Source organism: Poecilia latipinna, unplaced genomic scaffold (genome assembly GCF_001443285.1).
Source record: "Poecilia latipinna isolate Pla-1442-1.1 unplaced genomic scaffold, P_latipinna-1.0 Scaffold980, whole genome shotgun sequence".
NCBI lineage: Eukaryota > Metazoa > Chordata > Actinopteri > Cyprinodontiformes > Poeciliidae > Poecilia > Poecilia latipinna.
In genome coordinates, this window is record NW_015113596.1 from 362,459 (window position 1) to 385,647 (window position 23,189).

At 40.2% G+C, this 23,189-nt stretch overlaps 1 protein-coding gene across 1 annotated transcript in view; it reads right to left on the reverse strand.

Moving 5' to 3' along the window:
* Positions 1–997: 997 nt before the first annotated feature.
* The window catches only part of LOC106958368 (glutamate receptor 3-like), a 42,874-nt gene continuing 20,682 nt past the window's right edge, over positions 998–23,189 (reverse strand). The window contains exons 3-4 of the mRNA XM_015050229.1: positions 21,037–21,276; positions 998–1,290 (exon numbers count right to left, since the gene is read on the reverse strand). Coding sequence (XP_014905715.1) covers positions 1,052–1,290; positions 21,037–21,276 — 479 coding nt within the window. The 3' untranslated portion in view covers positions 998–1,051. The remainder of the gene's footprint in view (positions 1,291–21,036; positions 21,277–23,189) is intronic.

Sequence of the window (23,189 nt, forward strand, 5' to 3'; positions counted from 1 at the left end):
CATCTTCTTTTTGTAAAACCTTAGGGAAAGTAGTGGTTCTTTAAATATGACAATGAATTTTCTACAATAGATTTTTTTTTTTTTTTTTTCTAATCCTCATATAACATTTGGGACTCTAAGCAAGATTTCTTAACTGATCCGAGTGTAAAAACAGTTGTAAATGTTGCAGCCTCCTGTTTTAGATCAACTAATATTTTTGTGTTAGAAAGGCCCAGTCAAAGGAAAATCTGTGGTGCTGTCTGAAAAATTAACATTCAATCTGACTGAACTTGAACCAAAGAAATTAAACGTGCAAAAGTTTCAGTCTAAATGTTGAGAAAGGTTTTGGCATACAATTTTTGCTACCTACCAAAACATGAAAAATTATACCAGGCGTTGTAAATGACAGGTTTTTGGATTAATCTTAAAAAGTAAAAGATTATAAGCTCAAATCCTGGGTTCCCCACATTGAACTAATCCAAGAAAGTCAGAAAAGTCTTAACTTGGTTCCTATTTAATAGGCTGCATTAAATAAACATTAAAAATTCTCAACAGTGAAGCAACAACAAGCAAACATGTCGTGGAAAAAAGGGACTGATGATCACCAACAAAACACAGACGAGCAGGTTATCCAGTTCCTCTATGTGAATTAAACCCAGGTGATCTCTTACAACACACACGCACACACGCACACACACGAGCGCATAAATAAAGAGAACAGGGAATAACAAGCTTTAACTGAAAGCACCCAGTTTGCCTGTTTTAACATCGCTTCCAAAATGAGAATTTTGAGATGTGAGGCAATCGTGATGCACTCGAGGAGCTTAGGGTAATAACGAGAAAACGGGGTGGGGGGGGAAGCGTGGAGCCAAATGCCAGGAAAATTGTCCTATTTTACAGAGTTTGTTTAAGGCCATGAAGTCTGCAGAACGAGAGGAATAAACATGTTTTCTCTCTTTCAAAAGATAAAACATGCAGAAAAATTGGGATAGAGGGGAAGAAAAAAAAAAACCCCATCACGATCTTAAAGATTTATTTTCTGATGTTCAAGGGCAGGTTTGCTTCCAGTGTGCTACTTTTCTTTAGCAGAACTAGGCCGAAGCGGCAGTGTGTGTTGGCTCAGTACCTCCTGGAGTATTAAGTCAATCCTATCCACCTCGCAGTCGATGAGAAAACGTTTCTCCTGCCGGTTGTCCATCTCCCGGATGATTTGTGTGTACGTTGAGACGTTCACGTTCCCAACAGAGCGAGCCGTCACCTGCCAGTTATTGGCTACAGCCGACTCCATTATGGCCTGGAGGATTGCAAAGCCTTTGGTGGGGATAAAGAGGAGAGAGCTCCATTACTGAACTGTGTGGTTTTTTGTTTTTTTGTTTTTTTGGAATACAGAGAAACACACAAACATTAAAAAAAAGTGAACAGGATTGATGAAGAAAAAAGAAAGGCACAGATTCAGTTTGCAAAAGTTTAACATTTCCATAACAAATGTGATCCTGCAGTTAGGTTTTTAAAGAAACTCTCAGATATTTGTCACATAACTACTAGAAACTTTTAAATATTTGTTGCAGTTTTAGGTAATAGACCAACACAAAGTATTGCTTAACTGTGAAGACCAAGATTTTTCTTATACACATAAAACAAATCATGCATATGCATTTGTATTCAGCACCCCTGAGTCAAAACTTGTATAATGACTTGTTGCCATAGTTACAGTCTTCTTGGGGGACACATCTTCACCAGATGTGCACATATAACCCAGAAAACTTGCTAAGCCTGGTGGCCTGCTGTCTTTTTGAGTTAAAAAAATGTTTAAAGTTGACAGGAAGTTTGAAAATATCACTTGATAATTATGTACTTTTGGGAGATTATTGCTTGAATACTGACTATAAAGTCTTAAAAAAATGCTAACATTTAAAAAACCTAAAATAAATAAGCAATGCTTAGCTTGGTGGGGGCCCCAAGTAAAGCCTGGTGGCCCACCAGGCTTGTAATACACTGGGGGAAACCTTATTACCTGAATTTCTTTCCCATTGTTCTTTGAGAAACACCTTAAGTTCAATAAGAACGGACAGAGAGCATCTGAAAACACCTATTATTGAGTCTTGCCAAAGCTTCTCAATTAGATTTGGGCTGTTGAAAGACATGAGGTTCCTCTGATCTACACCACTCCACTGCAGTTCTGGCTGTATATTTTGGGTCAATGCTATGCCAGAAGCTGCACCACTGCCTCAATCTTTGCATCTCTTTGGTGGAAAAAGGTAAATGGCCTGTACACATTCAGTCATTCTCCAATTCACGCACACATTCACACGCTGGTGGTACATTACACCAGCAGGCAAGCCGGGTGAAACTGAGACAGACATAGCAGGGATTCGAACCACCACGGTCAGCCCGACTCGCTCTTACACCAACATCTAAACTCCCACCAGCTGAACAAAAGCCTTCCCACAGACAGCATTTTCTATTTAGGCCCAAAAACTACATTTGTGTTCTGTGATCAGAGCACCTGGTATCTGCAAACTTTAAGCTGCATGTATTTTGCCTTGCCTTTAATATTTTCTCTACTTCTGCCACTCTTCCTTAAAGGCCAGGTTAGTAGAGTGCACAACTAACAGTTGCCTTGGCAACAGATTTCCATCCCTGAGCTTTGGATCCAGAGTTACATCAGCCCTGTTGGCTTCGTACATGATAGATGCTCTCTTTGCCAAGGCTGTCAATTTAGGTGGACGGCCAGGTCTTGGCTGTTTCGCCGTTGTGTCAGACCTTTTCTAATTCCAGATGAGGAAATGAACATTATTCTTTTTGATGTCCAAAGCTTTGGATATTTTGTGTTTATAACCTAATCCTGCATTTAAACCTCTCTGACCTGTCCTTTCCTTGGTCTCCATGATGTTTGCTCACTATGCTCTCTAACAAACCTTCACAGAAGAGCTCATACTGAGATGAAATTAGCCACAGTAAAGACAAATGTTAAAAATAACTGAAACAACAAAGAGAATATAGACTGAAGAGTTTCACAGACTGGTGCCACAAAAAGATTACGTCAAAGCTGTGGGTGCTACACCCTAAATAGCAGGATTAGAGTGGATAATTAAACCATTGACTGGGCAATAACGGCGTGTCCTCTGGTCTGGTGTTTGGTGACTAGAAGTGTCATCTCACACTTAGCCGTTTCATCCTAAGGAGTTCAAACTAACAAATTCAAAGCCAAGAATCAACCTGAACTGCAATAATAAGACTCGAGAAACGAACTGACACCTATGCAGTAAAACGGGCTGCAGCTCAGACGACACAATTGATGTAACTTAGCGGCGTGTTGACTCTGCAGAGCTCACCACAGAGGGTGATGAAAGTATGTGAGGTATAAGAAAGGGAGAAGCTGAGCTGACAGTAACGGGGCTGAGCTGTGATGCTAAAACGTCTCATCACAATGACAGGAGAGTCTAAACGGTCAGGATTTATCAAAGGTTTCAGGATTTATGGTCAGCAGTCATGGCAGGTTGTCTATGAAGCAGCTGAAAACAAACACAACTCATTCTTTTCTTTTGCTTCTTAATATTTTAAGTTCAATTGAATTACATAAATCTGTGTTTGGGTTCAAAATTTGCTTGAAGCACTTGAATAAAGTTTCGGTTAAATATGTTATTTGTAAGCAACTTTTTGAGGCCACTCGTTTAAGGATGTGGAAAAACTTCATCTTTTAGTGCAGGAGGCTAATTTCCGAAAAAAATCTGACTTTTAATTCAAGGATATTTATTGAGCAACAAAGCTGGTCAAAGTCTCAGGAATTATGGAATAAATGCAGCAATAATAAAAGCAAATAGGAGAACCAAATACCTCCAAGTAGAACTAATGTGTGTAAACTCCACAATAAACCTTGAAAGGAAATTAAACTAACATTATGTCACACAGAAATCGTTTCAGCACCGTTTTATAGTCAGAAGTCACCTTTTCTAAAAAAAAATAATAATAATAATAATGAATTGAAAAAAATAAAAAATACCCCCAGCTGAAGTCCAATGATCACCGTTTTGGTTCACTGAACTGTGTGAGTTGATGGTGAGAATGGATGCCCGCAGAAAGTTGTGTGTTGTAGCAAAAAGTGGCATCTTGAAGTCACCAACTGTCCATAACAAGCATATGACAAGATCTATCTGCCAACAAGAGACTTGGGAGGCATGCTGGGAAAAAACAAAAATCTGTTTGCAGATTCTTTCATTCTTTCATATGCTGCTAAAAAAAGGCACTTCAAGGATACTCTGAAATATTTTTCTGTACATATTTGGTCATCTGTGTACTTGTCAAAATTTGACAGAGGGAGATGTGCCTTGATCATCATCAACTCTCATATATAAACATTTCCATAGAAGCAACTGATAGTTAAGATATGTAAGCTAGTCTTTTGATACGCTATGTTTTACCTGTTTGTTCTTATTTCCAAGTACAGAAACTTGCACTGATTTTGATGCTGATGCTGAGTGACGGCTGTCTGACGGTACTTTCATTTCCAATCCATTTCCTTTATTGAAACGAACAGCAATATACGACTTTGCTAAATAAACGGGAACTTTACCTTAAACTCTGCATGTGGTGCTGGCATGAAGCAGAAGGTGAAAAAGTCGGGAGGGGAAAAATAGATCATGCTCTGTTAGGCATGGTGGGGGAACCGTTATGCTGCGGACCCTGGGAATCCTGTTGGAGTGATGACATCATGGACTATTTGAAATAACAGATTTTCAATAAAATGTGGTCACTTCTGCTTGTCAGCGAAAAATTGTTATTTTGTTTTTCTCTCCAAAAGACAGCGGCTGAAAACACATTTGCAATTTAAAATCAATTGTTCCCCAAATGAAACAAATTCTTCCATGGCAATGTCAGTTGTTAATCTTATACAACTAGAGATCAGAACACAAGGTTTAACCAGACAACGGAGAGAAACGGCCAAAGATGTCACCGTATGCATCAGACCTATAAACTGTTTTGGAAAACGAACCAGCAAAAAGGTGATGTCAAAACTATTAGCAGGGTTGCCAATAATTATGGCACAGATGATTTTGTAAAAAAGAAAAGAAACAATAAGGCTGCAAAAAAAAAAAATAATAATAATAATAAATCTATCCTAGAGGTACAAAATAGCACCAGAGGCTGCTGCGTGTTAATTGATGGCAGGTAAAATAATTGAACATTTCTAGATTTGTACATGAATGAACATGAAACAGCACTTCTAATATTGAAAGCGTAATTTTTATTTTATAAGCTGCTGTGCAACAAGAAACATTATTAGTTTTTACACCGAGTGGAGTAAGTAAACTAATTCCTAAAGGTTATTTACATATATTTAAATTACATTTACTTTTCTGCTTCCTGGGTAAGGTCTTTGTAAACCCAGCATTTGGCTAATAAATGTGTATGAGAGAAAAATGGGACAGAGCCACAGGCATGAGGCTTTTTAATATTATGTGTCCCTTGTCAAATGTGTGTATGCCTCAAACTGCACAGCTAAAAACGGCTTTATTTAGATGTCAAATGGAACAAATACATTCAGCTGCTCGTGTCATTCGTGTTAAAATACCTCACATTGTAAGAGCTCTAAGAGCATCATGCATGACTCACAACATTGGAAATAGATCAGAAATGTGTATACGGAAAACATGTCAATGCTTTCCAATGGTGGAAAAATGTAAGAATCTTATTGAGTTAAATATATGTCCTAGTTAAAGACAAAAAATACGCTCCAGGATAGATACTGATTATACAAATTGAGAGGCATCGCAGTATGTTAGAGGAAGAATTAAGCTGCAAGAAATTGTAGATATTTTAGTTGCTGAGTAAGGCAATTTGCAAAAATATTAGTAAATCAATGTTCACAGGTAATCTCTGCAAGAAAATGAATTTCATGGCAGGTCAATGCTAACTGCTTATCATTAAACAAATAAAGCAGTGCTTCATAAAAGAAATATGCAAAACTAAACTGACTGGATAATAGTCTCTGACGTTACTGTGGGGGGATTTATGCACCCACTCTCTTTTGAAGAACTGTTTCCATTCACCCTCCTAGGAGTCTTTTTAAACTCAAATAAATCGTTTAAGATTATGCCACAATCAAATTTACGTCCTAGGGCACTTGAAGACATTTATTTTTATATTTCAAGCCATTCCGAGGCAGAGTTGTGAGTGTGGTGCTGCCTAAAGGCACAACTTGATGATCAAATATTGTTTCGCAGCGTTTTCTGAATCCATGGTCCCATTAATTACAGCAAGCTGACCAGGTGCTGAAACAAAAAGCTAAGTTTGACTTTCTACACTGACTGTTCTACACTTCTATCAAAGGTTCCACTTAAAATACATGGAAGTTAGTAGTTTTAACATGATTGTATGTGGAAAACACCCAGGGGTATGAATACTTTAGCCGTCCACTGTACCTTTCCTTATCTTTCATTTGCTTCCTGTGTTTGAAACGTCTCTTTTTCAGCTACTTTTTGATCACGTAACTTCTTGATCTGGGCATTAGTTAGAAAGCTCAATCACCTGCTCCCCAGTCTAACAACCCTGCTGCTGCCATGGTTACTCATCATAAAAGATTTGTAAAAAGTGGCAGAAGTACCAACGGAAATGACTCAGACAACACAGCCTCTATATCGGAGCAGAAAAACCTCTCAAAAAAAAGAAAAAAACAAAGAAATCACATTTTTTTAACCAGATAAAGAGCTCAACAGAAAACCTCAAAGCTGAACGGAGCTGCTGCCGCCGAAGCTACATCTTTAGAGGGGGAATTTCTAGATGCAGCAAAAACAACGTGTTAAAAAGATATAAAATCATTTAAAACAAGCATATCTCTGCGCATTCAAAGGATCCAGAATAAATATGCGGCACTGTCTACAATTTGGCCGTTTCTCTTTGTCGCTCCTGGAACAGAAACAACCTGCTGCTGCCCGTAACCAGCTCGGCCGTTTTACTGGTAATCGTTTCAGACCTGCGAGTTGACGTGTTCGGCACGGAGCTGCTAAGTATTCAGAGCACAGCAAACTTAGCTGACACATCCGCCCTCCCTTCCCCTGCCGGTGACCTTCACAGTGAAGTGCTCAGCAGACAGCGCTCAGATCGGATTTGGCCTTTAAAGACAAGTGGCTCTCGCTGTGTGCCGCCACGCCAGCCCCTCAGGTGGGTGGGTTGGGGGGTTACGGAGGCGAAAGAGACCCACGTTTCTGTGTTTGATACGCGCAGAGGTTAAGCAATCAAACGAGGGTGGCGGCGTGCTGTCAGGAAGCTCTGCGAGAAGGTCTAACGATTAATAAGAAGCTGACCTCAGTCTGGACGGTACCAGCTTACGTTTGCAGCAACATGTGGTCGTGTTTATACTTGGGAGGGCCGGGGGGGGAGGGGGGTGAAGCGGAGCGGCAGCTCTCCTCCTCCCAGCTCTGCGACGTGTGGCTCTGAACATCATAAGCTGGGATACGTATGACATTTTAAAATGTATTAGCAGCTGCTTTAGAAAAAGGATTTGGGGGGGATTTGCACGTTTCCCTTTTTCTCGCACTAGAATGAAGCCTGTGTGATTTTTGGACTGAGACGTTTATGCGTGCAAGCTGTTGTTGAGCTGTTATTTGTAAGAAATGAACTCAAACAGCCTGACCTATGAATTTACAAGTATGTAAAAAAACCTCCAAATAAAGATATGTTAGCCTCTTGGAAAGTATAAACTCTGCACGGCCGTATTGGTTCCTGTCCAAAATGACTCACAGTTGTGGTTGACTTTGCAAGCAGATGGTGCATTGTACAACAGGCAGCAGGCAGGACGACCGTTAAAGGGCGCTTTTACAGACTCAATTATTCAGCACTGACCCGAACAATTATACACATTGAAAATTGGGAGCGTACTGTAACAATGCTAATTATAGCACATCACACATCTCTCCCGCTGCAGCACTCAACAAAACTACCTGGACGCTAATGGAAATGAATTCCAGCGAGCTCCACAAGTCTTTAGATGTGCTCCAGTCTGCAGGGCATTTAGCTGTTATTAGCGCTTTTTTTTTTCTTCTTCTAAGGTTTTACAACCTGCATTTGTGCTGTTCGTTTCAACCTCCCCGAGTAGGAAGCAGTTTGCAGTAAACAAAAAAGGAAAGTAGGTCAAACATTTTAAGAATCCACTCACTTCCCTCTTGCTGTTCGGTGGAGACCGAAGGCTGCAGGGTTGCTGAAGTGTTTGCTTAAAGAGTGTTAATATTAAATGCTGCAGCGTGAGGAAGCGCTTGAGGAAACTAAGATGACCTTGCATTGATATGTTAAATTATAAGGATGACTAATAGATTAGTTTTACATGCGGTGCAGCTTTTGATTGACTGATCTTATCTGAGCCGGCGCCTGACTGAACAACAGATCTGCCTCGGCTCGTTTGTTAGTCAACAGGCGGCTCCACGTGGCTCGTTTTGCATTTCACCATCATCTCTGTGTTTTCTAGGAGGTGCTTGATGTTGTTCTGCAACTTGCAAATAAATATTTATAGTCCTCAGACTCTTTTTTTTTTTTGTAGGTTTGGTCACACTACGTTTATTGCATATTATGAGAATTTCATGTGATAGACCAACACTGAGAGGGTCATACAGTGAAATCTGAAGCAAAAGTTTGTGGCGTTCCCTTTGGAACGGCACAAACCGCTGGACAAATGACTGCCCTGGTACCCAACCACCAGGATTAGGAAGTTTTCTGGGGGAAACTGTGTCGAGGTTTTTGTCTAATAGGACTGAAAGCATTTGTGAAAAAAATTTCAAGTATATATATTTTTTTAATTATTTTTTTAATGTAGGTGTGGACTTTGACTAGGCCGTTGCATATGAGAAATATGGTTCTTTTACACTATTCCATTGCTGCTTGGGCTGTACGTTGAAGGTCATTGTCCCGATGTAAGATGAACCTCCATGTTGAATAATTGAGTCTGTAAAAAACCCCTCCCTGAAACAGAAAGGGAGGGGAAAGTCTCCAGCGATGCGACATATGCTTCCTCTGAAGCTCATTTTGCACCAGCACTCGAACCGACAGTTTGCTCTTTTATCAGCTGAAATCAGTTTTTTATAGACGGCTACTCAAAGAGACTGGGAAAAGGACCGAGTTTTCTCTTGAAGAGATTAATGGCGACACGAAGCAGGCATACGACGTAACAGCATCGGTTAAAAAAGAGCAAACAAAAAAACTCACCAGTTAGACGGAGAAGAAACGCGGGGCTGCTGTGTCACATCAATTGCTCAAACGGTTTGGGAAACTTCTCACAAAGCTTCGCAAATGTGTTCCGGTTCTGTAGGGAAATTACTGCAACTTATTTCATGCATAAAATTGACTTTATTTGGGAGTTTGCTCACCACAAAAACCCAAAGACAGCAGCGACTGCTTGGGTGTGTAGCACAATGCAGAGTTGGCTGCTACGTGGGAATCACTGGAATATATGAGCTTTGCAGCCCACACAGCTCTGCCAAGGCGATCAGTATGTACTCTGCTGATATAGTACTATTTAAAGCTGGGACTGCTGGCTTTACACAGCAGAACATTTTAAGATCCAACTGTAAGCAAAATAAAATTGGAGAGGGCTCATAATCATTTATATTGCTTTGGAGAGGGGATTTTTTTTTAATTATTATTCTTAATATTGTTATTGGCAAATTACTGGACATCATTAATTAATGGTTCCCACATTGCTTGAGTTAGACTATGATGCCAGGCCTAAATTTTTTTAAGCAGTGCAATAAAAAAAAAATGAATATATATTTTTATTTAAAATGAAATCCATCCTGTTGGGCTGGAGGCTGATTTTCAGCCTGGATGGAGATGAAAGCATGTATTTCCATACCATAACCAAAGTTTGTTGAATGTCAAAATATTAAGATATCGCTTAACATAGAGTCGTAAGTTTGCATACACCTACATTACTATGCCTTCAAAGGATTGTGGAGCACCAAAAGCCACGTTCATTGTTGGGCACACCAATATTCAAAAAGATCATATGCAGATATGAAAATGGTGGAAATGTCCAGCCAGTCAACGGTGTGATTAAAATGAGTCCTGAACACAGGCTGAAAGGTCGCTCAGTTAAGAAGAGGTCACTACTTCAAAAGCAACATGGCAGCATCGTGTTGTGTAGGTTTGCAGAATGGACTGGTGGACAATCATGAGAACAAAACATTCTGTAGAAACATGAAGCGAAAATGAGTTTTTCAAATAGAAAATAACTAACTCTTTTGCTGTAATTTATGTAAATGCCTCCTGATGGGATTTGTCTGTGCTGCATCAGATCCGTTCTGTTCTAATACCTTTATCCTTTTTCTGTATCAATAATCAAAATATGTAATAAATGTAATATCTAAAAAAAAAAAAAATGGGATAGGAAATTCCATCTGGAAGTACAGATTTTCCTAGACTCCCCTTTTCTTTCTCCGCCCTCCTGCAGAATTGTAACCACAGGATTTGCATCCTCTGTGTGTCACTGAAGCTGCTCTGGCACCAGGCTGTGTCCTCCTTCCCTTCAAGTCTTGGGCAGCGGATCACATGACGAGTCACGGAGGAGCGTAGTGTGCAGCCTCAACTGTGACTCAGTCGATCCTCCCCCTGCGCCGGAGAAGGTGACCTCCTTGCGATCCTCTCGGAGGCATCCTACCACCAGCGTCTTGGCGGGACGCTCCGAGCCAAGCGTGACATCAAAGCGACCTTAGATAAGAACAACCGAACCTACTTCTGGAAAAATCTCAAAAAACAACCTCAGCCCAATCGCGTGGCTCAAACAAAGAAGGCGGATTTCAGTGGGCCATTCAGACGGAGGCGACAAATTAAAAAGGATTCAAGTTGGCAGATGACAGCGAAAGGACACTTTTGAGTACAATTAGTCTGACAACACCCACTCCAAGTGAAGTCCAGCGTAGATAGCAGCTCCTTGCTTCCAATTAGATGAACTGCGATGAGCTCAGTCACCTCCACGCCACCCACTCCTACTAAATCTCACATCTGAAATAATCAAATAGATTATTTTCTACCCAACGAAAGCTGAAAACCTCCTGAAAAAACATTTGGCGGAAGCCGCTTTATACCTTCTTATGGTTTCATTCACAAGTCACAAAATATCACTTTCACATTATAAAAAAAAAGATAAATCCAAACAGTTTAAAGTCATATAAGCTGCTTAGAGAAACAGAACTCTGGTCAAAGTTCTGCTGGCGTTACAGGACGGCGTGACGTACGTCTTGATTTTTCTTTTCAATAAAATTCATGCGTGGATACTGGTGTACATCTTTCAACTGCATTACCTAAACCCAAAAGATGTTTAAAAAAAAATAAAGTGACTGAATTTTGCATATATAAATATTATATTATGCTGCATATTTACCAATCAGCTAATCATAGTATCTGGGTCAGCAATTCATTTCTATAAGACAGAATTACATTTATTTGAGCCCAGCAAAACTGAAATATTTCATACTGAAAATTTTTTAGAAAAATAGACACTTTAGCTTAATGCATATTTTTTTTTAGAAAATTATTTTTAGTAAAATCAAAAGCGCCACACTTGCTGGTGCCCCCGCTGTCACTACTTTGCACAGCATTATCTCGCATTATCTTGAAGAAATGCCCTTAAAAAAAGGTGAGCAGAAGCTGATGATCAGCATAAAATGAAGCTTAAAGCCAAATAAAAAACCAGAGCGATGGCTTTTAGAGCGGGTCTCCTGTCTGTTGGCCAGCCGACCTCCTGCTAACCCACGCAAAGTTCAGAGGTGAAAGGATGTTTGGAATTTGAAGAGTTAAATGGCGTCTGATGCATCTGACAGCACGTCTGATTGGTGCTCAGCATTTATTTTTTATAAAAGAGGCACAAAGGATTTGCTGACTCTTCTGTTCCTCGTCTGTCTTTTTGTTTCCATGAGATGTGGTCCTTCTACTGTCTGTGAGACACTGAGGCAAAGCTAAGGGGAGGATAAAAAAAGCCTTTGTCTCACCTGAAATAAAACTTGCACTACCTCCCCCATTAAAACTCTGAGCAAAACAGGGAGAGGATGGATTTCTGTTCTTGTCAGAAGATGCAGCGTTAGGAATCAGTCGTCGCTGGTTTGATTGCATCTACCATTTCTGCATGAACAAGGAATACGTCAAAGCTACAACTGCTGCTCAACTCTCATACATCCCCTACATGCCACCTTTGGTCTCTCTGGGCCAACTGAAGTTGAATCCCTTTATTGTTTTAGCAGAACTCCTGTTTCTCCTCAGCAGGGCTGTAATTATTCCTCAACTGATTCGAGAACCTCGATTATTAAAATTCCTCTAGGAAAATTTATCTGCCTCGAAGCTTCGTTAAAATTATGTTTTATTATTTAGCCGCACCGTGTTCCAGCTGGGTCGTTATTTGTGGTGGGCAGCGCTCTCACTTCCACCTATGAGTTGTTGCTACGTGCTAGCAGCATGACATTGAATTTTCCAGCTTTTTGCCAGGTGTTGGGGGACAAATAAGTCTCGTTAAATTCCGGTGCACGATGTTGGGAGTACGACAGCTTTTCTGCTGTCGGAACGGAGTCGTTATGTTTCGGAGGGAACGGTAGGAAGAGCGCTGGAGAGGCAGAGAGAGAGAGAGATCCGAATACTCGATTAATCGTAAAAATAATCTATAGAGTTCTCGATTACTAAAATATTTACATATGCCCGGCCCACTTTTTATAATTTTATTCATAAAATAACTTCAAAGACCACAAATCCTTTTCCTCCCACTTCACAATTATTGCTACTTAGGTGTTTACCGGTCACATAAAATAAAACTGGATTTCTGCATGACAAGGATGTCAAGGGGCGTGAATACTTTCGCAAGACAGCAGAGGGATACTGGGATGCAGACAATGCCTTAAGGGTGAATCGAACAATGAATTGTCAAGGTTTGCATGAACTGTCCACTAAAGATTATTTTGGTCTTGCTTGGGTTGTGACTTACCATTTTTGCTCAAGACTGCAAGACTGACTAAGCCGTGGCTTTTTTCCTCAAAACAGATTTGGGATGCGTCACATGGTGACGCATAAAGTGGAAAATCTTTGGATGAAGAGAGCAAAAAGTGCAGCTCACCTTTTAAAAAAAAAAAACAACAAATAAAAACTGAGAAGAAGGCTTAGGATTTCTGCTCTGTCAAGGCCATCCACCAATCATTTCAGATAAAAAGGGTTCATAAAGACACACAATGAGGTTTTTTTTTTTCTCTAAACAGACACAAAAGACAGAAAACTGGGTGGAAATACACCACCTGATCTGCAGAAAACCTTCTCAATTAATAATTTAACAATTCGGTTGCCTTTATAGGCTCGGTGCTGCACAGTGGAGATCTGCATGATGTTTGTTAGCTTATTTTAAAGCCTAGCAGCCTCTCCGTGTTCGAATGTGCACGGATCAATCGTTGCCATTTCGGGTGTCTGGCAGAGCGGATCAAGTAAAGAGAGGAGGCTCGGTTCATGCAGAAACACTTGGAGACGGCCAACGCCTCAGCTGTACCTTCTCAGTGGATGCACAGAGCTCTTTGAGGTTTTCACCAATGAGGTCAACCACACACACACACACACACACACACACACACACACACACACACTCTAAGATAAACATGCAGCTCTCAAACGGCTTCTCCAAACACACTCTGTTTGCAGTAAATCTTAAGGCGAGCTTAGTCCCGCAGAGAAGCTAAAATTTATTCAGCAGGAGTTAAAAAAAAAAAAAAAAAAAACCTTCTCAGATGTGACTTCAAAAAAACACTGCCCAATTGTAAAGGTCTAACAAATGTTATTGTTCTATTTAACCTTGAAGCTCACATCAAGTTCATTTGAATCCTTTGAAACCAGCATAGAGGGAAAAAAAAACAAAAAGACCTTTTTTTTTTTGTTTTATTCGCCTCTTTTCTCTTTGGACGTTCACTATGAAGCCTAAAAGAGTCCTTGAATGGAAACAGATAACAGCTCTCTCTTCAAGGAGAGCCTGGCTGATAAATTGGTGTCTAAATCCCAATATTAGGGTCTCAGAGTTAAAAAAAAAGAGGTTAAACAGAAGGGCGGCGGCTTCATAAGAGGGGGAGCGCAGGATGTCGAGGCCCAGCGCTCTGTCTGGGAGTGAGGTCACGGGCGCAGCATTCTCGGGGAGGCACAATCTGCTATCTCTCTTCCTCCCTTTTTTTCTTTGTTAATCAGCCCGTATGCTTAACTGCTGAGTGCAGCGCTTTAGCCATATGCAATTAATCAGATGTTTCCTCGCGGAGACGAAACCAAAGAGACGTTCAGCAGCGGTGCAGTGTGATTACACATCAAATGCAGGCCCTCCACCAATCCCACTGTCCCCATTTGTCTGCAGGAGATAGCAGGGAGCGCTGCCATTAATGCTGCTAAATGGTGCTGCTTCATTTTGATGGCAGCCAAAGATCTATTTTTCATTATGCAGAGTTCATTAAGCAGCAGGAACAGAGAGGGAGACGGAGAGCATTACAACGGGATCTTTAACAAGCGCATTTGCTAATGCACTGTGCTTTAATTCGGTTTAGATGAGCATGTGCTCTGACGAGGTACGCCAAATTGCTCTTTTTGACTAAACAGAAATATTTATTACTTATAGGGCTGGCTGCATTTGTTTAAGTAGCTGCATTTATATTACACACTCCCGACAGCTGCACAGCTAATAAATATACATCACTCATTAAAAACTAGATCACTACACATATAACTTTATGTAAAGTGTGATGGATCTCTATCAACCCCAAAGTGCTCTGTGGTCATTAGATTTGACCTACACTAGCATTCAGATGTCTTCTGCTTAACCAGGTACTGTTTTTAATAAGCTACACCCATTAATTTTATCATATTTAATTGGGATTTCATGTGTAAATCACATGAATGTATGTGCAACCATAGCTGAGCATAGAGACCCAACCACATTCATTGGCATCCCTGGTAAAGATTTGTGAAAAGCTTTAAAAATAGCAGCATCTTGTAATGCATAATTGTGAAATGGAAGGAAAAGAGGACATCATTTTTATTAATCATAAATGAGAGAGCAAGGTTGAACCAAAGTCAAAGTCCCTGTTTGTGTCTGCAAACATGGCCAAGAACAACGACTCTCATTTTTGATTCTGATATTCTCAAAAAAGAGCAAAATCGATCGTTTTGGCCCGCAAGCAAAAACAGTAAGTGTGAAGGAAATGACAGCAACACACACATCCTTATCTACAGCCTAACATGGCACTGACAGCGTCGTGTGTGAGGGAGTTATTCTTCAGCAGGGACCGGGAAGCTGGTCAGAGTGGAGGGGAAGATGAATAGAGGTAATTACAGAGTAATCCTGGTAAATCTACAAAAGAAATGTGTATTCATTCACTTTTCATCATGAAAATGATCCTAAACGTACAGGCAGAGCTAAGATGAGCCAGGCAGATCAAAACATAACCATGCATTAAAATGGGCCAGAAAAATGCTGCTATGAATCTGACAAAATTTGTAAAAAAAATCAAAGTTCACAGATGCTCCCCATCTAATCTCTATAAATTCAAACTACTTTGCAAATCAGAACAGACAACAATGTCAATATCTAGATGTAAAAAGCTGGTTCTGGTTCGCATCGACTCATTTGTACTCAACAAATGAACGCCACGCTCTTGAAAACTCTTAAACCGTTTTCTTTCTTTTGCAAATACGGACGTAGTTAAAACCACAAATTATTTTGACGTACAAAAACGTTTGAGATCAAAACAGTCTAAAACTGTATTAGGAATGACTGCAAAATGGCTCCTGTTAACAGTTAGGGAGACGCTGGCGAGCAGAGCATAACCCAAGGGTAACGATGCACGTTTGAAAAGGGACAACTATTGGAGCCGAAGGAGACAGAAGTCATTTGGAGCCAAACAACCATCAGTGGGAATTGTGGAAGCCGGAAAAAAAATACTTTAAATCCTTTTTAAGAAATATAAATGATTATTTATGTCAACATCAAATGCTGCATAGGAGCAATTTGCAGTAAATTTGCAACGACAAAAAAAAAGAAAAGAAAAGAGTTGGCAGGATCCTTCTATGAGCGGCCAGCTGGTGCTGACCAGATGTTCTTCGGTTCAAGAGGTCTTTTCTGCCTGCAGCCATTATTCTATTTAATGAGGCCATTTCAAAGCCAGCACATCAGGATAAATAGGTAGTGTTGCAGTGCAGCACAACAGCCTATATGTTTAATGACCACAGCCTCTATTTTTTTTTTTTGCCTCTTTAGCTTTTCCTTCTGCTTAACTTCTGTTTATCTGCCAATCGGTCCCTTGAAAACGAGCTGCATGAATCGGAGGAGGGAGCCCTGTGAGGATCGGCCCGAAGAAAGAACTCTTCTTGCGGTTTGATAATTAATGCAAAGATGTCAGTGGAAAGTGTTTCAGCCTGTCGGAGCAGGCCAATCTCCAGCATCACAGCCAGGCTGAACCTATTTGATGTCGACACCATTTGGAATTTAAAATCTGATGTGAAACCCAATGCTGGGCCACGTTTTGAAAAATAATAATAATAATAATAATAATAATAATAATAATAATAATAATAATAATAATAATAAAATCCTCTATTATCGTCCAAATCCATGAATATGGATAAAGGTTTGGTAAATAAAAGAAAAGTGTCTCATGGAAAGTGTATTTTATAAGATCTAAAAGGGATAGAGAGACACATTTTCATGCTTTTTCTGACTCCAGGTGGACTTTTCGATGCCCTTGCTTTGTTCTGCATATTTTAATCATTCAATTTAAAATCATTCTGCGGCGCCATTACTCGGTCATTGTCCCAAGCCAACCATCAGCACTCACATCAGCATCTCTCAGAGACTCCTCACTTGCCCCATAAATAAGCTCCTATAATGAAGATTAAAGTGACGTTTGAATGAGGAATGGCTGCTACGCCGACTCCAGAGCTCGGATGGCAATGAGCGAGACGAGCCAACACGGGACGACTAAGCTGTCTCTCATCCAACACAAGCTGTGCAGCACGAAGAAATACATCCTCAGCTTGGGCTTCCTCTGCGAAAGTGGCTAAAGTGTTACAGATGGTGGCCTGTCAGCCGCCACGCAGCAGCAGCAGGTGAAACAGGCCAGCAAAGTGAAACAGGACAAGCATCCAAGGGCCGCATCAGGGAGGCACTTCAGACGAGGCTGATGATACCAATGAGAGGCAATAAACTGGGTAAATATTTTTGTCTCGCCACGCCACACAAACCAATTATCAGACGCCCGCAATCTGCCACAGACACGTCGGCCAGATCAATAAGACCGAGGTTCCCGCTCGTGTGGGAGCGATAACAAGCTTCTTAATGAGGCCAAACGTAGCTGAGCGTACAGTACCAGCCACACTTATTGGCAGCCCCTGGTAAAGATTTGTAAAAAAAAAAAAAAAAAAAAAAGAAAAGACTTAAAATAACACCATCTTGTATTGCAGAAATATAATTTCAAATTGGAATTGATAGATAAAAGTTAGAATATATTCAGTGGAGAGAGGAGCCTTTGACCTTTCCCTTTTTGCATATATATTTTTTTTTTTATCCCCATACTCTTCAGCTTTACGATGAGATTTAGGTCTGAGGCCTGAGATGGACAAATGAGCAGGTTGTCTGTGTTGATTTGGTCTTACGCTTAGAATGGTTACTTTGTTGAAAGATCTCATGACAACCTATTTTAGTTTACTAGTCGAGTCCGCTGGATTTAAAAGAAATGTTCTAGTACTTCAGAGAGTTAATAATACCATTAACTCCATGCTTTTCTGCAAGCTCCACATATTTCAGGTTTATGACGTTGCTCTATCACGGTTTCCATTTCCAACCTTGCCAAACACATAAGCTGGTGTTAAAGTGATAAAATGAACATTTCTGTGCTCTGTGTGACATCGTGCTTTACTATTTATTTTACTTTATGTTTCACATTCCAAATTGCACTTTCTGAAGCATTTGAAAGAAGGTTTGTTACCAAGGTAATCAACCTATTGTTTTCGTCAGTTTCACTTTCTTTATTATTTATTTATTTATTTACATTGGCTGCTATACTCCTAAATGCACTGGCTGAACAAATTAAAGTTGCTTTTTTCATGTTTCATCAAGCTTGTGAAGCTATTGGTGTATTTAAGAGTGATGCACTGGTGAAAAGTTATTAAATAATTTTATAATTCAGTGGATTTTTTTTAAAAAAAAGGCAGATTTTAAGTCAATTCAACACCATTTTTCTGTGTCAGATCTGAATTGTCTGTCAGATGTCTGTCGGAAGTGGAAAAAAGTGCATCATTAATATTTACCAGGTGTAGCAAAATAGATGGCATATGGCTGTAAAAAGCTCTTATGTTGATGGGATTTTTTTTGTATTAATACATATTTGAAAATTCATTTGCATGCTCTGTGGTCAAGTGGGACAATCTGATTCATTGCTGCAGTAGATGAGACATCTGTGTTGAAGATGCATGAAAGAAAGCAGAGGAAGTCATAAAGGACCTTAGTTGTCCTAGAAATGCTCGACGAAGGTTTAAAAATAGCTGGAATCCACAGTTGCGAAAAGTTTGTCAGATTTCAAAGTCGGGCTGAAGCCAGCAACACTCTCCAAATCTTTATTCCTCTGAAAGCGGTGACATTAAAATATGTTGCGCGCAACATCACACGCTGTACAATTTCAGTAACCTCCACCTGTCGCAGGTGTGAATGTCATTGAGAATTTCAGGTACGTGTTTGAACTGTCAAAAGCTTGCAGGAGGTTTTACTTATCTTAACCTCTCCAGATCAGCATGTGTTCGGCTCTCATTATCAAAAAGGCTCTCGCCGGACTGATCGACGCACGCCTACACAGGTAAAGACCAAGCAGCTCAGAATCTCCCTCTTTTAAATCTGTTCAGAGCTGGAGCCACTTTGCAAAGTTTGGAGCACAACCAAAATTGCGACTGAGCTCTTTCTGAACGGGAAGCAGAAGGAAGACTGGAGTCAATCAATAAATTTAACCTTAAGGTTTGCAGCTGAACCCAGGCGTAAAGAAAGATCCGCCTGTTGGAAAGTCATTTTCCGCTTATAAGACAAACATAAAAAGGAATGTTTAAGAAAAAAAAATGAATCCGAGAAAGTTTTTACTTTTCAATAAGTTCTGTCCTAATTTCTTTAGAAAGCACATGGACATTGTTCAAAAGTTCTTAAAGCTGCAACAGAATCAAAAAAGTTAATCAAAGTCAGTGGAGATAGCCAAAAAAATAAAAAATAAAAAATAGAGATGTGAAACATAGAACCAATTCCTGAAGTTTTCTGATTGCTATTCAAAGTAATAAAAAAGTTGGTAGCTGTACCTTTAAGTTGTGATTGGCTCTGTGATGATATTAGACGACTCGTTGTTAAAAGAAACGTGTATTAAATTAGAGACGTAGCAGTCAGGTTTTTGTTAGCCAATACCAAAATTATTTTTTTATGAGGCTTGCATCCTTTGCATTTAAGCTAGGGCTGCATGAGATGAATATGTATTGTGAAAATGTGATTATTGAATATTGTGACGCTGTTATTGAATGAATTTACCCATTTCATCATTATTTGCTCTCTTGCAGAGCATCTTGATCACTAAGATCCATACTGGATGAGGGCATAAAGGGAAATGAAATTCCGTCCAACTGGCTAAATGTATTTTTGGCAAGCAGAGTTTGAATGCAGGGCACCTAAACCTTTTCAGCAAACCAAACACTCCATTCAATCACTCCTTATTATCTTATTATCTCAGTATTATCTTTGATGTGCTAATGCAAAATTATTGGTATAAAATTCGTTTTAAACCAAAACTTAAGGTAAACTCCACTAAAAGAGAGAATTTTGCTCAAGCTGGAACAAATCTCTTTCTCCAACATCAGCAACCATTTCTACTTCTCTGCGAACAACACCTCCTGCAAGAGCTACCAAATGAGAACTGCAAAACACAATGACGCCTTTTTTTTTCAGAACAAGAGAAGAAAAAGACAGAGAACAAGTTTTTGCCTTGAGGGTACAAAGCATCAAACCATGTGATCCAAATGTTAAGCTGAGTTTAAGTTTATGAGAGAGCAAACTGTTACTTGTTGCATTTCTCCATAAAAAAAAGGGATTTCCAACTTATTTATTTAACTGAGTGGAGTGAATAACCGATATTATTTCACAGAAAAACTCAGCAGAATATTAAGGCATTGTTGTTGAAACTGTGACATCCCAGGACACCAAACTTTAGTTGTATGAAAGATGTCACACCAGCATTATTTTTTAAAATGATTTGAACTATTGATTACTAATCTGAGCAAATTAATGGTACATCATTTTATGCTCTATATCTGCTATCTAAATAAATCCAACTAAATTAATGAAAAAGCTACTGATACTGATATCCTGGGTCAGATCAGAGCTGTTTGTGTTCATCTACAGCTCGTATGGAACTTGCTTGCAGTTTATTTTCTAACAAACTGCTCTGCTGTTTCTTAACGCCTACAAATGGCGACCCTTACGGCCCTCACCGCTGCTTAGATGGGACCCACACGAAGAAAGTCCGAGGCCCTACACCACGTAGAAAAGTTGGAGGTTTTTGCACACTCCCTTTACCTAATCCAATTAGAGCGAAGTTATAATCTGCTGGGGGGGTTTTTAAAAAATTTTTTGTGGGGGGGGGGGGGAATTATAGAGTCAGACGCTGTAGTCAAACTACAGCAACACCTGTGAATGACTCATTTACCAGAAGCAAGGAAGTATTGAGTGCCTCTCTGAGCCGGATTCACCCACATACAGACGCAATTTAGGATCATTACTGTCAGAGAATAAAATGCATCTGACTGCTTCGAATGAGGACTGAAATGAGGGATTTACATATTAAAGCCCGATCATATACAGTGTGTAATAAAACATCTGCTTGAGCTGGCTTTTGGTCTGAAACAGATTTTTCTCATTTCTCTCCCCCCTCCCCGCCATTCGGATGTTTCTCTGCCGCGCCACATCTGCGCTCCTGATCTTTAGCTCGCTCGCGTTGTTGCGGAGCGGCGCGCCAACGGTTTTTGTTGTTTCCCCAGGAGGGGCCCGCTCACCTCTGTCGGTGTCGTAAAGATAGACGAACCTCTCCCACTTGTAATGGTCCAGCAGACTGAGAATGGCTCCCTTCAAACTGGGCCTCATCTGGATGACAAACTGCACGTCGGCGTCGATGGGGAAGCTGGGCGTGATGAAGGAAGTGTGCAGGGCGCCGCAGAAGGAGGTCAGCGTGTTCATGGACTTGCGGTCGTAGAAGCCGAAGATGGCGTAGACTCCTCGGGAGAACTGGGAGCAGACTGGTGACACGAAGACAAAGACAAAAAGAAACAAAAAAAAAAAAAAAAAAAAAAAAAAAAAAAAGGCAATTTTCGGGTCACAGAGGAAGAACGCAGGCCTTTAAGTGAAAGTTTTCATGGAAAAGTTGCAGTAGTTTGTGTGGGAAATGTTTAACGTGAGGTCGTGATGAGTGTTAATCATGTGGATAAAGTAGCGAGTATCTGAATAAATGTTTGCCATGTGGGATGTCTGCTCCCTGTGGCCATGCTCTGCTGCCCACTGCCCTTCACTTCTCCTTCCTGCAAATGCTGCTGCTTGGGTAATCAGCTAGAAATAATAGGGAAGTCAGTGCTCTGGTCACATCTCTTAATGGACAAATTCCCTGAAACATGAGCATGCAAATATTCCAGCGCTGAGCCTCTCTGTGCTATAAAAGATTTATAACAGGGCCTATCTGTGGCCATCTGTGGGTCTCTGGAAGCAAATTTCAGCCATAAAAACATCAGATACTGATTGTCTTAAAAGACATTAGCTATTTTGTTTTATTTGCACATAATAAATGGGAACAAAGACAGTAAAAATAGACCCCCGGGAAATATGGCGAATGAAAGAATCTGCTGTTACGTCCATAAATCTTAACGCAACTCTGAAGCCTGTCCGTAACATTAAGTTGCTAAATGAGGTTATATACTGTAAACTGCTCATTAGGAGGAGTATTGTCTACATTCATTGTCCAATCAGTGCTAATAAAAGTTTGCGGAGGTGAGTTCGCTCTGCCTACATGTGCTTCAAAGCTTGCTTGTGCTTATTAAAGACATTTCTCAAGTGTACTGTGACAATAACTGTGCTTTCATAGGTTTTTCTTGATGTGCACCCCACAGTTTCCTGGTCGGAAAACTGAGATGGGAATGTTCAGATAATCTTCTTTAAAAGGATTTTGAGCTGATAAGTGTATTTGTATCAAACCTCCCTGAGGAAATACTTTGCCGAACCAACCGTTTGCGGCAGTTGTAGCTGACAGTCTTTTGGAGTGAGGCTCCATCAACTTTGGACATCTAGAGGATAAAATTTCAGCCCATTCTGTAAAAACACTCCAAGCTCGGTCAGATTGTGTCAACAGCACGTGGAATAATCCGTAAAACCTCACGCCAAGTAGATTTATAAAACCGATCCCTACCTGGGTGGTTTCAACACATGATTATGCTTTGATCGAAACCATCGCATTGTAACTGGCTGAAAGCTTTGGGTAATTGTCCTGCTGGAAGACGAAGCTTCACTCTGATTTTCTTCCAGGATTTCCCTGTATTTTTGCATCAATCATGGTCCTTTCAAGTCTGATCAACTCGTCTTGTTACTGCTGGGGAAAAACAACCGCGCTTCATAAGATCACGCCTCGTCATGGGGACGGTGCGCCGCCACCACATGGTAAGTACATTTTTGGATTAATCTGACGATTAGAGTGTCTTTGTCCACACATTTGTTGCGGCGCCTGCAAACAGGACTTGGGATCGACTCAATTAAGTTAGAGCTTTCCTCTTGTCATTCTTCTGTAAAACTGAGATTTGTGGATTGAATGCCTGTAAATGCCATGAAAGGCTTGCAGTTGTGCCTCACTCTTTCACATGATGGACTGGACAGAAGTTATCTGGTGACCTAACCCATGAAGTTCCTCTCAACTTCATCCCTGGCCCGTCTCTTGTGTTCCTTGGTCTTCGTGATCTAAAAAGTTCTCCTGAAAATCTCAGAGACCTTCAGGGAAGAGTTGTATTTGATGTTACATCACACAGAGGTGAACTTTAGGTGACTCCTGAATGAAGTCACACATTTATTTTGGTATTGGAGTTTTTTGGGGGTTTTTTTTGCAAAATGTGTTGAATATTTTCCTTGAACTTCACAATTATGTGCTACCATCTTTAAAAATTGGAGAGAAATT